The sequence below is a fragment of the Dromaius novaehollandiae genome, chromosome 4 (genome assembly GCF_036370855.1).
Source record: "Dromaius novaehollandiae isolate bDroNov1 chromosome 4, bDroNov1.hap1, whole genome shotgun sequence".
Classification (NCBI taxonomy): domain Eukaryota; kingdom Metazoa; phylum Chordata; class Aves; order Casuariiformes; family Dromaiidae; genus Dromaius; species Dromaius novaehollandiae.
This window is the reverse complement of record NC_088101.1, coordinates 4,570,860-4,584,221: the sequence shown is the minus strand read 5'-3', so window position 1 is coordinate 4,584,221 and position 13,362 is coordinate 4,570,860. Positions and strand designations below refer to the sequence as shown.

Below are 13,362 nucleotides of genomic sequence, written 5' to 3'. Positions count from 1 at the left end.
GCTTCATAAAATGACACTATATTAAGTATTCCTTAGGTTGCACATGTATACTCTGTAAGTAATAGAAGAATCTATTACAACCGTGCCAAACAGCCACTGTTTTTTTGGTGTAAAATCTCAGCAGGCCAACCCTCAACTCAATAGCCCCATTACTCATCGCAGAGCTACCACTTTCTTCACTTGTTCTCCCTGCATTTGAATTTGTCCTCTCTTTTCTTCTGTTTGCAGCCACGATCTCTCTTTTAATCTGTTCTCTGCTCTCTCCTGCTGTTTCTCTGTCTTTTTACCCTCTTCTGCCTATGCTTTCTCTCTCTCTTTATTCTTTTCCTACTTTTTATTGTTTTTATTCATTCTTCTCTCACGCGTGCATTTCTTCCTCTTCTTTTCTTCCTTGCCTCATGAACAGCTTTGGAAAAAGAGTCTATTTTCAAAGAAACCCTTCCTTTATCTAGAGCATTTCCTCAGTTTCTCTTTCTGATTGCTGAAAGTGGTTACCCACAACAGGGCTTCTTGAGGGAGTACCCTTTTACATGAAGACAGGCTCAGTGTAGGAGATATGGAAAAGCATTTAAGAAATACACCCACAAAACATTTTTTTTAGAAAAAAGGACAGAGGTTTTGGGACTAAAATATTCTCTGAATCCATCTGGTTAAAATCCTCTTATCAAAAATAAAAAGGTCAAAGAATATCTACATTCTTAAAATGAAACTTCACTTACTTGGATTTTTAAAATTAAAATCCTTAAAGCACTATTATGAAATGATCTGTTTAATTCCACTTCAGATTTTAAATATTTCTATATATTTACCCGCGGTCCACAAATTTCAAGAACATCCCCCCAAAAATCTTTTCAAGCCAACCAAAAATTATTTGAAAATCATTTTTCAGGTTGGCAGTGAACCAAGAAATCCATTATCCATGCAGTTCTAGCCAGAAAGGCAAGTTGTTTCAAAAGTCTTTGAATCGGATTATAGCTGCCAGAGATGCTCTGACCCTCATGAGCTGCAAACCATAGCTAAGGCCCCCTCCTCAGGGTCCTGATACATTGTGTATAGCACAGGTGTCATCTTCAGCTGCTCCTTTAGCGGCCCCCATGGAGATGACATGTCGGAGCTGCTCAGCTGCAGCTTTCTTCCAGGCTTTCGCAGCGGCAGAGCAGGGCAGAGGAGCTGATGCCCTGGGAGCCTCTAGGCATTTTCAGGGGTGGGGGGGAGGGTTTGAAGCTGAAAGGAGACGTTTCACAAATCAATCTTATATTTCACTGACTTGCTTCTGTCAAAGCTGGAAAAAAGCGCAAGAAGTTCAAAAGTCCTGACTTCATGTAGTCATGCTGCCTGGTAGGTGAGAATTGTGTGGAGCAGCACTGCAGCCAAGGAAATGGTCTACGGGTGGCTCAGCTGGTTTATGGGGGCTAGCTCAGCTACTAGAAGAAACGCAGCTGGCAGGACGCAGTCTTCAGCATAGCTTAGCTCATCTCCCCAGGGCTATCAGCAAACCCTGGGACTGTTGGCACAACTGTCTCCAGCCGGGCTGATAGCACCATGAGGACCACACTATTGATTTGACTCTTAAAACGTGCTGGGAGGCTCCTTTAGTATGGAGCAATAGCATACTTGTACAGCTCCATCACTTTTCCACGCAGGAAATTTAGCAAAGCTCTGCTGATTTTGAGGTAGCTGCATCAGTTTTTCTGAGCTGGCTCCAGCTAGGTAGTAATACATGTCAGCAAATAAAATCTAGAGGATCCAGAGCGCCTTAGATGGACACCATCATGCAAGGCATCGTGCTTTCCAACAGCTCTGCTTTGGACATCTGCACTGTATTTGTGGTTCAGCCAGAGGGCTCGGTCCTGCTCAGGTCTGCTCTTGGGAAAATTGGGGAAGATCAATTAAAAGGCCAGCCAAACATACAAAAACAGGGCCTCTGTGATACCTCTCAGACATTAAAAAACATAAAAGACTCAGCTCTTAAAATTAGATGAACCACCATAAACTTCAGTGGCTTAAGAGGAAAGGTATCCCATGTTTAAGATCTGAACCGTAGGCTCCAGGCCAAGTAAACTGGCAGATTGCCCTTGAAATCAACAAATGCTTATCTGGCTTATGTGTGAGCTCACCTTAGATCCTCCCAGGCTCTCCAGAGAGACTCAGGGGAAGAAGTAACCTTGGAACACACAAAGTTCTTTAAAGGTTAATATATTTGAGGGTTTTGTTTTTGTGAAGGTTTTTATTTTCTCCAGGTGAAAGGGAAGAACAAAAACATTTTGTACCCTGCAAATGAGAATTCAAGTTAAATGTTCCTTGTCATTTTTAATAAAGGCAACTGTTCAATATATTCCAGAGCTGGGACTTGGGGGGATCAGGTGAAAAGAAGATCTGAACATTTGGAAAGTAGCTTGCTTTCCCCAAATGACATCAGTAAAACATTCTTTACAATTTAAGAGGTTGCCTTCAAATACCATCCAAAACAATATTCCCCAAATTCAAACTGCATAGGGGACAGATGTGGAAATTAAATGGAAAAAATGAGAACTGGATAAAAGCAGAAAAAATCTGATGAAGATAAAGAATTCCTACAGTCTACTGAAAAAAAAATCGTTAGTGGTGTAAAAGACAATGGCCATAATATTCTGATGTTACAAGTGTCTGTTGGTGCCCAGGTTGTGGCCTCTTTACAGGACCTGGTGGAGACAGTAGATGTTCAGCACTTTTTGAAAATTGAGCCTCTCTTGGGTGAAACATTCAAAAGGTTGGAAGTCCTGATGTGTCCTGCTATGCACGCAAACTAAAATCCCAGTTACCACCCTGCTTCTTTCAAACTGATGGCTTGATGCATATATTCTGGAAAAGGATAGCGCTAGTGACAAATTTCTGAAAGTCAAAGATTAAAAACCTAAACACAGTGACTATCGCCCCAAGTCCTGAGCTCTGCCTGCTTAAGCAAAGTCCTGAAAATGTATGTGTTCAAACAAAGAGTGATTTCTACATTTAGCTCTAATTCTTGCAAAGGGATGAATCACCTTGTGAAAAGTGGAGCCTCACCCTCCACCCCCTCTTTCCAACTGGATATCAGACTTGAAGGAAACCTTTCCGGTGGACCAGACCTGCTCTTTAAACTTGTGGACCACCTAGTGACTTTGAGTGTGTCTGGAGCTCTTTCAATACCCTGCAAGAATAACTTTACCAGGACAATACTCAAGAATAGATAGAACCATGACTTGAGTTTCAGTCTGACCCTTGACTGGACCAATTACTAACAAAATGTGGACTACATACTATACCTTTTGAAAGATCTGTACTCACTGAATCTCAGGACACCCTGTTGTTTGTTATTAGATGAAGAGCTCTGAATATTTGTAATAATCTGTGATGTGTTGCCTTGCATTGTATTTTTTTCTTATAAAATAAAATTAATTATTTATTAAAAGTTCTACCTGGATGAAGAACATTTAAGAGTTCACCTGCTCTAGATGCTTATTCTTAGCCTGAAATCTCAGTGCTGGGATTGTGATGCTGCATCTCCTTCTCAACAACCCAATTCTCTCGTCATAATAACGAAGGATGGTGATAATGAATAAGAGCAGATGAACTCTTAAAAAATAAAGGTCCTCCTTTCAAACAAAAGTCCCTAGCAAGTGGATTCCTTTCTCTAGTGTCTTCTGAAGGTCTTTGAGGTTCTTCTTCTTCCCCCTCGTTCGAACTGACGACTAACTTACTCCATGAGTAGTCCCTGTCTGGTCAATTGTAGAGTTACACCGCATGATGAAGAGTGGTGAAATCTGGCCTGGATGGGAAATGAAACACAAAGTATCTGTGTGCAGGGTGACGGCTGCTGGCAACAGCGATTTTTCAGGAGCCTGTCTCTTTTGCATGACGAAATGGATGGTGAGGGTCTTGTATTTTATGTGGCAATCCAGTCCTAGTCTACACTGTGTTCGACAAGCTGGTCCATGGTGTATTAGTAGTTCTGTTTGTAAATAAAATGTTTGAAATATATTTCTTACAACGTGAAGACCCTGAATTCAACCCTTGCAAGAGGAGAAGATCACAGTTAAGGGGATACTTTTTTGTCCTTCACAAAATTGCAGCTGGGCTTTCATGATAGGCTGTGGTATTGGAGCAGCATGCCTGCAGCTGTATGTGGGCTATCTGGAATGAGCCGACACCAATTGCACCTTTATTTACTTGGCTTTTTTGATCAGCTTAGGTTAGCTTCTTACTGCTGTGTTAGCGTGTGATTCGAATTCCTACTTATTTCCATTTTCAACCACAGGCATAAGAAAGAAATGTAAAAAGGGGAGATCTCTCCCTAAAAGAGGACTGAAAGTCCTGTCACTATGGAGATTTGAAAGCGGGAGACAGCACAGCTTGCGCCCATGGATGTGTCTTCACAGCCTCCAGGAGTGCCCATGCCACTGTCACGACAGTGTGCACAAACCGAACAACTGGAGTAGGGTCCTTTGGCTCCAGGTTGTCCGTGCCAGTTGCTTGCTTCACCACAGGGTCTCAGACACACCTTTTCTTGGGGTGGGGGGGGGACTGCACATTTCGTAGCATCTCCTCAGCCCCTCACAAAGCCCCTGTAGCTCCCTCCTGCTGAGCTGACCCCAGGGAAACTGCCAGTTGGTCATGGTCAAATGAGCCAAGCAACGCCGGAGCTTTTTACATTCAGTAGTTTTGTAGCCCTTTGGCACAGAAGTTTGATTTTGTGCAGAAGCCCGCTGTTATGTACCCCCAGTTTTGGGCAACAACATTTAAATTGCCTTCTGCCATCACTGCTTTAGATTGAGTGCTTCGGCAAGGTCCCAGCTGGAGAAGGGACTTGGCTGTGTGGGATTGTGCAACGTGGTGGAAGTCATGTTTGAAAATGGGAATTAAGCTTCTACCTTCTTCAGGCACTTTTGGGAAAGTTTTGTCACTGCTTTTGCAATGTATAAGGTAGCCTTTGAATAAAATACAGTATGTATAAAATACAATATATTTCCTCCTGCGGGTCTGGCGCTGCTGCTTCTGTTCATGCCCTAGTCAAAGGGAGTACTGAGCTGCGTAAATCAGCGAGGTACCACTGACCTCAGTGGAGCTCTGTTGATTTTACACCAGGGGAGCATCTGGCTTGGGAGCCATTGCCTGGATTAGGCTTTCGGTCCGTCTTTGTGGAGGTGAAAGACCATGCAGCGGTTTTTTTCCCCGTCCTTGAGGAATGCCCTGGCTTTTGGCCAGTGGCTCCACAGTCAAGAGGATTCAATCTTCAAAAAAAAAAAAAAAAAGACTAGATCCCCTGGTGAGCACCTAATGGATTGAAACCAGAAATGCATTTTTTTTTCTCTCTTGCTTTCCCTTTTAAATCAATGAGGCACTCAAGGATATTGAATTATGGTAGATACTGTAAGGGAAGAAAAGCTCTGTAGCTAGCATCCAAAAAATCTGAAGTGGTGCTTGGATCCTTTTGATCAGGAAACCCAGTGCTACCCTAGTGCTTCAGGGAGTTTTTCTTTCCTAGGTTGATTGAGCTGCATATGAAACACGAACACAGACGTGCCTTGCTAATAGTTTCAGGCTGGTTGTTCTGCATAACATGCAAGAGGAGAGAGAGAATATCAGAGAAACCATACATGTGTGACCTGTTTGGTGCTGGATTTTCAAAAGAGCTCAGCTTGCACTTTAGGTACCTGAAAAAATAGATGAATTTTCAAAAAGTGCCAACTGAGCAGCACTCAGCAGGGGGAAAATGGATGTTGGCTCTTTTAAAAATCTGGTCCTGTACTGGGTTTTTTTTTTTGATCTTTTGGTGTGAACTTCCAGCACTGCTGTATGTGAAGTAAATTGTATGTAACAATAGCATTACTACCTTTTCCTTTGTTATTAAGATTGCTTGCCAAACTAGTTTCACAATTCAGTGGAGGCAGAAATGAAAGCTTGTCCCTCTAAGAAGTTAGACACCTTTGCAGATGCTGCAGCCTATTCTTCCAGGTAAGGAGAGTGCCGATGTGTCTCACTGACCTCAGTTGTTCCATGCCCAGTATGTCGTGGTTTCCTGTGTGCAGCGGAGAGGTGCATCATGGAAAAAGGGATGATAAGGAAATGAAGTGGTTAGCCTCGAGCAGAAAATCTGGTCTATGCCAAATCAAAAGGCTGAAAGCAGTTCCATGGAGAACAGATCTGACTTTTGGCTTTAATCAACTTATGTGTTAGTGCATCAACCCTCACTCTGAATTGCTTTTTATTCGAAGCAATGTTTTAAAAAGTAATTTATGTAATTTTTTGACTTGGATGCTTTGTTGTATTCACACAGGAGTCTCTGTCCAGACTGTAAAGCTGTTGAGAGCGACACACCTTGATGTGTAGCTCCCATGCATTATGCAGGAGTATTCAGGCAGTCATTGCATGCGCTCATCTGCAATCTCTAGCATGTAACTGTGCTGAGTGCTGTAGGCCAGGTTTGCCCAACACCTTAAATGGCATTTGGGCTCCTGAGGGAAGCTATGGGGTCTGGGGACATTGAGGCTTCATGAGCCAGTGTGGTTTCCAAAGAGCACCCGAGTGTTTTAGGAGCTCAAATCCCCTTGACTTTCAGTGGGGAGTCTTCTCCTACATGACTTGTACGTTTCTGAGAGTCCTCCACAGAGAGATTTGTGCGAGCAGCTCTGAGATTAATGCATGCATTGGCAAGACTTTAGAGCCCTTCTCTGAAAAACATCCTTTATTGGCCCTAGGTCAGCGGTAGAAGGCCAATAATTCTCCAGTGAAAATCTTCAGAGAAAATGTCACACGTCTCCTCTAAGTCACTGACAACTGCTCTAACAGTCTCCGTGTCTTATGTGGGAAACATGAGCACACCTGCCTTTACCTTTCTTCCAAAGCTTGCTTACTTCAATGTCTTTGTTAACTTTTTCTGTTCTTAAAAGAGCTGCAGCGGGGCAGCAGGGTGAGAGCCACGCTCAAGGCTGCAGCAGATCAGCGCTCCTTAGGAGCAAGATGTAGGGTCCTTGTTGGCGTCTCTTTGGCTTTACCTTGCCTGAAGAGGAAGGAAGCATGGATTTACCTTACTTTGCACTGCTTATATCCAAGATAAAAATATCAGTCTATCTTAGGAGAGGAGGAAACTCCGTGTGTTTTCTTATGCAGGTTTTCTCCTGGAACAGGGTCTTTCATGTGGAGTAGAAACCCAGGGACTGGATTCCTTGATGTTTGGCCTGACTTTTTTCCTTGGCCTATTTGATCACAGTCCAATCCCTTCACCTCTCTGAGGTGTCCACAGCCACTAAAAATGGGGATAATTACCTTTGCCTCCTTTGTAAAGCAAGAGCGAGGTATTGGCAGTGGTTTGCAGTACATGGGAGTTGTTAGTAGCGAGGTCAGCCCGAGTTGGTCCGTAGAAACAATGTGTGCTTTCTCCACACAGGGACTTGAGGCGCCTTGGAGTGACACTTGTTGGTCACCAGAAGAAGATAATGAGCAGCCTCCAAGAGCTGAAGGTCCAGCTGGTGAACGGGATGGTGCCCTTGTAACTTGCTTTTAAAGTCACTTCCTCGAGTGATCAGTCCTGCACTTTGTATACTAGCCCTGAGATTTATTTTAACTAAAAAAAGGGAAATTCAGTGATTTCTATAACTGAAGGACACAGGCCTCCACCACATCATTTATAAAGCAGTGTTTTGACTCAAACTTTCCTTTTCTTCCTATTTGTGTCCTCATTTTCATGAAGTAAGTGTAACATGCATGGAACATGGAAATGGATCTACTGTACATGAAGTTAACTGATTTCTTATGCTTCAGCAGCAACAACGCCAAGCCTTCCCACCACCTGTTGTCTGTACTTGGGATACCTATATATAGCACCTTTATATACTGAATTATGGCAGCACATGGTAATACTTCCAAGAACTTACTTGAACAGAGAAGTTTTGTAGCCATTTATGGACTCGCTAAAACTGCAGTTTACTTCAAGTCTTAATTGTCTACAGAAGTGTATTGAAGAGCAATATGATTAGATTATTTCTTGATAGATATTTTGTTTTGTAAATTTAAAAGATGCTGTTACACAGCGTTAAGTTATAGAGACTAGTGTATAAATATGTTGCTTGCTCAATGGCAAATACAATACAGGGTGTATATTTTTTTCTCTGTGTTACAAAGTCCCTTTTAGTTTGCTCTTCTGTGAGGATGCTACATGAAGACATGTATATACTGTACAGTTTGCTACACATCAGGTACAAAATTGGGGGGTTTTTTCATTGTTTCTTTTTGTTCTCTTTCCCTTCTTGTTTTGCTTCTGTTTTGTGTTGCTGCTATGCTTTGTATTCTTGCTGTTGTTTGGTTTTAGCAATATATAAAGCTTTCATTAGTTTTAATTACGTATATGAGGTAGAAAGCCTTTGCTTAAATAAAAGACTTTCCTCTCCTCCACCCCATCCAGGGTGGCGGCATTGGGAAGAAGAGAAGTAAAATGGGATTAAATCCCCCAGCTCGCAGTGGCCTCTGCGGCAATGTGGCACCTGGACGGGATGGCCTTGCCAAAATGGCGGCGATCGGAGCCGGGCCTTGCTAAAAGCAGCTGCCTGCCATCCCCACATGGCCACCTGGGCACCCGCTGGCTTCTTCCTGCACCAGGCCTGGGGAGGGGGGAGGCTGTAGGCCAGGGCGGCCGAAAGGGCAGTGGCAGACAGGGCTGCCCGACAGGGCTGCCCCTCTCCTGCCTGCTCCCATGTTGGGCCCCTCCACCACGGGGAAAGCTGGACGCTTTTGGCACAAAGAATGGATGCCCGGATGGCTATACGGGCGGCTACCAACCTGGGCGCTTTGCATGGAGAGGAGGGAAACCCAAAGCCAGCTAGAAAAAATTTTCATATTTCTTTTGCTGTTGTTGGGATTAATGCATGCAGTTATGGTATTCATAGGTTGGGTGGGGTTTTTTTTAAGGCTTTAGTAAAGATAAGGATTAAAAAAAAAAATCACTCTGCTCATGGCAAGTATTTACTGTTATTCTAGACACATTGCTTCTTCAGAGGTGCTGGGGAGCATGTGATAGAATTTGTCCTGGCTGATAAAATGGGTCCTGCCACCTGGCAAAGCAGAGCCGGAGCAGCACCACCAGTGCTACAAGCAGGCCCATCTCCTGCCAGCTTTCCCAAAGCACGTCTTCAGTGCCACTTCAGCTGCTTTTAAACATCTTCAATTCCCTCAAAGCCCTTGGATAAGAACTGATACAAATACTAGTTTCTAAAGAAAAGGGATGGAGAAAGGTCTAAAAGGAGAGTGTTTTTTTTTTTTTCTTTTCCTCTCCCCTGCAGAAGCACATAGGGATTTTAGGAGCCTAAGTTCCCACAACTTGAAGCAGGGATTTTTGGTCAAAAATGTGTCCGTTTTGCAATGCCATGCAGATTCAGCCCTCACCCCACCCCAAGTTCATATGCAGGGATCAGAAATAGCAGCTGAGGTGTGTGGCAACAGTGGCGCATGAGGGGAAGGTTTGACAAATCTTGCTTGTGCGATTTCTCATGCCATTGTTTCATTTTGCCAGCTGCCAGGCCACAAAAGGATGGGGAGGAAGAGCAAGACATAACAATCTCAGCACGTAAGAGACTTGTCAAATAATAAATAACTTTATTAGAGCTGTCAGTGGAAGTGTCTCGGGATTATTTGTGTCTCCCAGCCTGCAGTGCTTTGGAAAAATAATCCGTAGGAAGGCAGGAGCAACGACTTGTTTCTTTGGGAGGAATCACTCAGTCACTGCTTGCCTCAATCAGCTGCTCTCAGGGAGATGTTAATTAAGCAAATTTCTGCCCCCCTTCTTTCTGTGGGTTGTCTTTGGTCACTCATTAACTGTGGAGCCCAGTGAATTCTGGGGGTTGTTCTGTTTTACGGGCTTTTAAAATGAAATTCTTTTCACTTTTGTGGCTTTGGAAAGCAGTACACAGGATTTCTGGGATGCACCACGTGAAAGTGAGAGCGACATTCTTGATGATAGACTGTAGTAATTACTGGATGCTGGAGTAACCTTCAAAATACCCTTCAGCCAAACTAGTGGCAAGCAAACTATTCTTAAGCCAGATGGCATTTGTAAATAGGACGCCTGCACTCGGTTCCTTAAATAAATGCCCTTTTATATTTATTTCAAGTGCTGTTCTTGCTACAGATTTCTTATAAGCTTTGAGCAAAGCAAAAAAGCTAATGTTTTAAAAAAAACAGGGTCAAGAAGTTACAACTTCTACATCTGTGCTCAAGTTCCAGAGCAAAATCTGAGATTTTTTTTTTTGTTAATTTCAGAGAGAACTGCCAGTCCTCAGTATTTGGGAAGTTAGACCATTTATTGGGGGCATCGCTTATGGATTTAGGGTTTTTCACTTCATGTGGCTTTTTCCAAGGCCTCAGGGATTTTGCAGCACCTCCTGGGAAATCACAGCTTTAGCCGCTCTCCTGGCCTGCCAAGCTGGGCGGCACAAAGCACATGTGGAGAAGTGCACCTTTGAAAGGCGGCTAGGAATTGCATTTTGTGCTAGGAAGAGTTGCAAGGTAAAAATGTATAGGCTTACGCTGAGATGTTAGAAATGGTGATTGCACGTAGTGCGATGTAGAGAACAAGATCGCAGTGGTATTTTTCTGATGCAAGCATCGTAATGAGCAACACAGGGCAGTTTGCCGCCCTTGCTAGCCGTGTGCTGGCCATTTACACCATACTGAAATGTGCAAGCGTTAGATATGCAAAGGCAGCAGTTTTCATTCACCAGCCCCAAATTGAGAGTGGGAGGTGGATTTCCTCTCTAGGATGAGCTGAAGCAGTTTGCTTGCCCATCTTGTTTTGCTGCTAAGTGGGAGGAAGTCTTTCAAACAGAGGGGAGGTCTTTCCAAAAGGGTTTTTTTTCTTCTTGGGACAAGGAAGTCTTCCCAAGCATAGCTTGTTTAGACTAACCCCCATTCATTGTTTAGTTACCACTTGGAAAATTTATCTAATTATAAAAAGAGGAAGACTGAATTTAAAAAAGATCAGTTTTAGATTTTATTTATTCTGTCCATAGGCTAACAGCAAGAAGAAATAAAGGTGAAGATTAAAAATTTTTTTGTCTGCTCAGTGTTGAATATAAAAATGTAGAAGTCCCAGTCAGTAGTCAAGAAATTGTGATTCCTTAGACTGCCGTAGTTGTGAAATTAGTCATTAAGGAGTGTGTGAACTACATCGGTAGCGGTCTAAGAGTAATGCTTAGTTTTGAGTCCTTTATTAATGTTCCTTGCAATTCCTTAGGGCAGGTAGGTCAGGAGCTCTTGTGTTAAGTACTGCCCAAATCGCAGCATTCATCTCAGCACCTTGCAGCAGCAGTTTAATTCATAGAAGACTTTAGCATTGCCACATTTATGCCTTCTTTTTTTTTTTCTCCCCCTTTCTTTTTGACACTCTCTGTGCATTCTGTTTGTGTACATGTTACATGTTTTTGTAGTGTAAGATATGAAATTTTATATTTTTTCATAAAAATAAAAAAATCTTTGAATACCAGCTGCAGCCGGCTGTGGGTCGCCCCCGCCGCCAGCGCCCTGGGTCCATGTGTGAGCTCTGTGCACCATGTCGGCTTTCCCGCTCACGCGTGTCCAGGGCTTACTCCATAGTTCAGCCACCATCGAAAGGCGCTTCATGTCTTTGCCCTTCCCAGGGAAAAAGAGGAACAGGCGGAGGCTGGCGGCTCGAGAGCAAGCTGGCACATTCGACCATCACCTCCCCCCCTTCCCTTGTGTCCTCTAAGCTGGGTCATGCAGCTGAGCACACCATCGGCAGGGAGAGCGGGGCCCTGGGAGATGGGCAGCGGGGACTGAGCCCAGGCCACCAGCCCCCCCGCCTCCAAGGGAAGGTCCTGATTAGTCCTGCTCAATCTCTCCTACCTCTGTTTTGATTTTTTTTTGGGGGGGGGGGCGGGGAGAGTCATCTGCTTTTTCTGTTTGCTTTGCGAGGCACAGCACCCACACTGGTGTCCAATGTCCTGCAGGCACCTAATGGCACAGTGGGTCCCAGCCAGGTGCTCCTTTAGTCACTAAGGGGTTGTCATTATTTTTTTCCCCGAGACCTGATTTGTCTGAGTTTTGGATGGGGGGATCAGCTCCTGCTCCCAGCCCATGTCGCTCAGCAAACTTGAGCAACAGCCAAATAATATATGCCTGGAGGGGTGGGTAGGGGTGCCTAATAGTCATGGCAGATGGGGGTATCTGCTGCCCAAGGACCAAAAGAGAAGGAGGTCAGCGCCAATGAGGATGGAGAGAGGCGATGCTGATTTTATCATTGTACTGGAAAACAGTGGGAGATTGCTTGTCCCTTGCACTTATGGCCTGGAAAGATGAGGGAGGCTGGGAGGGCAGAGGACCAGCGCTTTATACATGAAAGGAAACATAAGGTCAATTGGATTAACAGAGTGATGTTGTCAGCAGCTCAGCTAAAACCTCTCTGCATGGGCATGCCAGCCCGAAGCATTATTTATTATTTAGCTCTCGCTTTATCTATTGTTTAACCAGGATGGCGACAGACTGTGAGACGCTATAAGAGGGCAGCAGGGATGGGCAAAATGCTAATAATTCGCCAAGACTGGGCTTAGCTGCTCTCTGTGGCTTTTCAATGAGGTCTCCCTAGAAAGGCTCTTAATTCCCACTGCTGTATGACTAGGGCTGTCCCTTCATTAATGCATAGCAGCATTTTGGCGCTGAGCACTTCAGGATGCCCAAGGAGACAGATTGGGACCTGAAAAAACTTGCTGCTGCAGAGCTGTTTGGAATATTAAATATGAAAGCTGGCTGCAAAGCCTATCCATAAGCCTCAATATTAAGTGAGTACCAAAAAGGGCTAGGAAAGCATCAGTTCAGGCAGGCAGTCATAATCAAAAAGGGCACATAGGTGCAGCTCTGGGCACCAAAACCCAGTGAGCCCTTAAAAAGAGGTGTTTCCAGATGTGCCATTGGGAGCTGGGCCTCAGGCATGGCGGTGAGCACGGCACTGGCAGGAGGAGCAACCAAACCACAGGTAAGAAAGGGCCTGAACTGGGTAGGGAAAGGTTAGGGAAAAAGCCAACAGCGGTTAGCAGAAATAATGCCCACAATGGGCAGGCATTAAGCAAGCAACAGCTTTACGCGAAGTGGCACAGTGCACACATGGGCAGCCCTATTAAAAGATCATGTATCACACTGCAGGTGGAGAACTTCAGCCCAACTGGGGACTCAGGCTCCCAGGATTTTGCTGCTACAGAGAGCTAATAAGAAGCAAATGCAGAATTGCATTGCATTTCCTAGGCTTGTCATTAGGAGGCTGTGAGGCACCGAGAGAAAACTCATATTTATTCTCCAAGACTTCTCTGGGCCTGGTGTTTACTCCCCCCATGCAGTAGCCAGCAT

The 13,362-nt window shown here is 44.3% G+C and overlaps 1 protein-coding gene across 18 annotated transcripts in view; it reads left to right on the top strand.

Moving 5' to 3' along the window:
• The window catches only part of EPHA5 (EPH receptor A5), a 206,344-nt gene extending 194,856 nt beyond the window's left edge, over positions 1-11,488 (top strand). For 6 of the 18 annotated variants that reach the window (XM_026108577.2, XM_026108571.2, XM_026108567.2 and 3 more), the window contains one exon: positions 7,403-11,488. In XM_026108577.2, the coding sequence (XP_025964362.1) occupies positions 7,403-7,508 (106 nt within the window). In that variant the 3' untranslated portion in view covers positions 7,509-11,488. The other 12 variants (XM_064510241.1, XM_026108575.2, XM_064510239.1 and 9 more) reach the window with 6 other exon arrangements.
• The last annotated feature ends 1,874 nt before the right edge of the window (positions 11,489-13,362 follow it).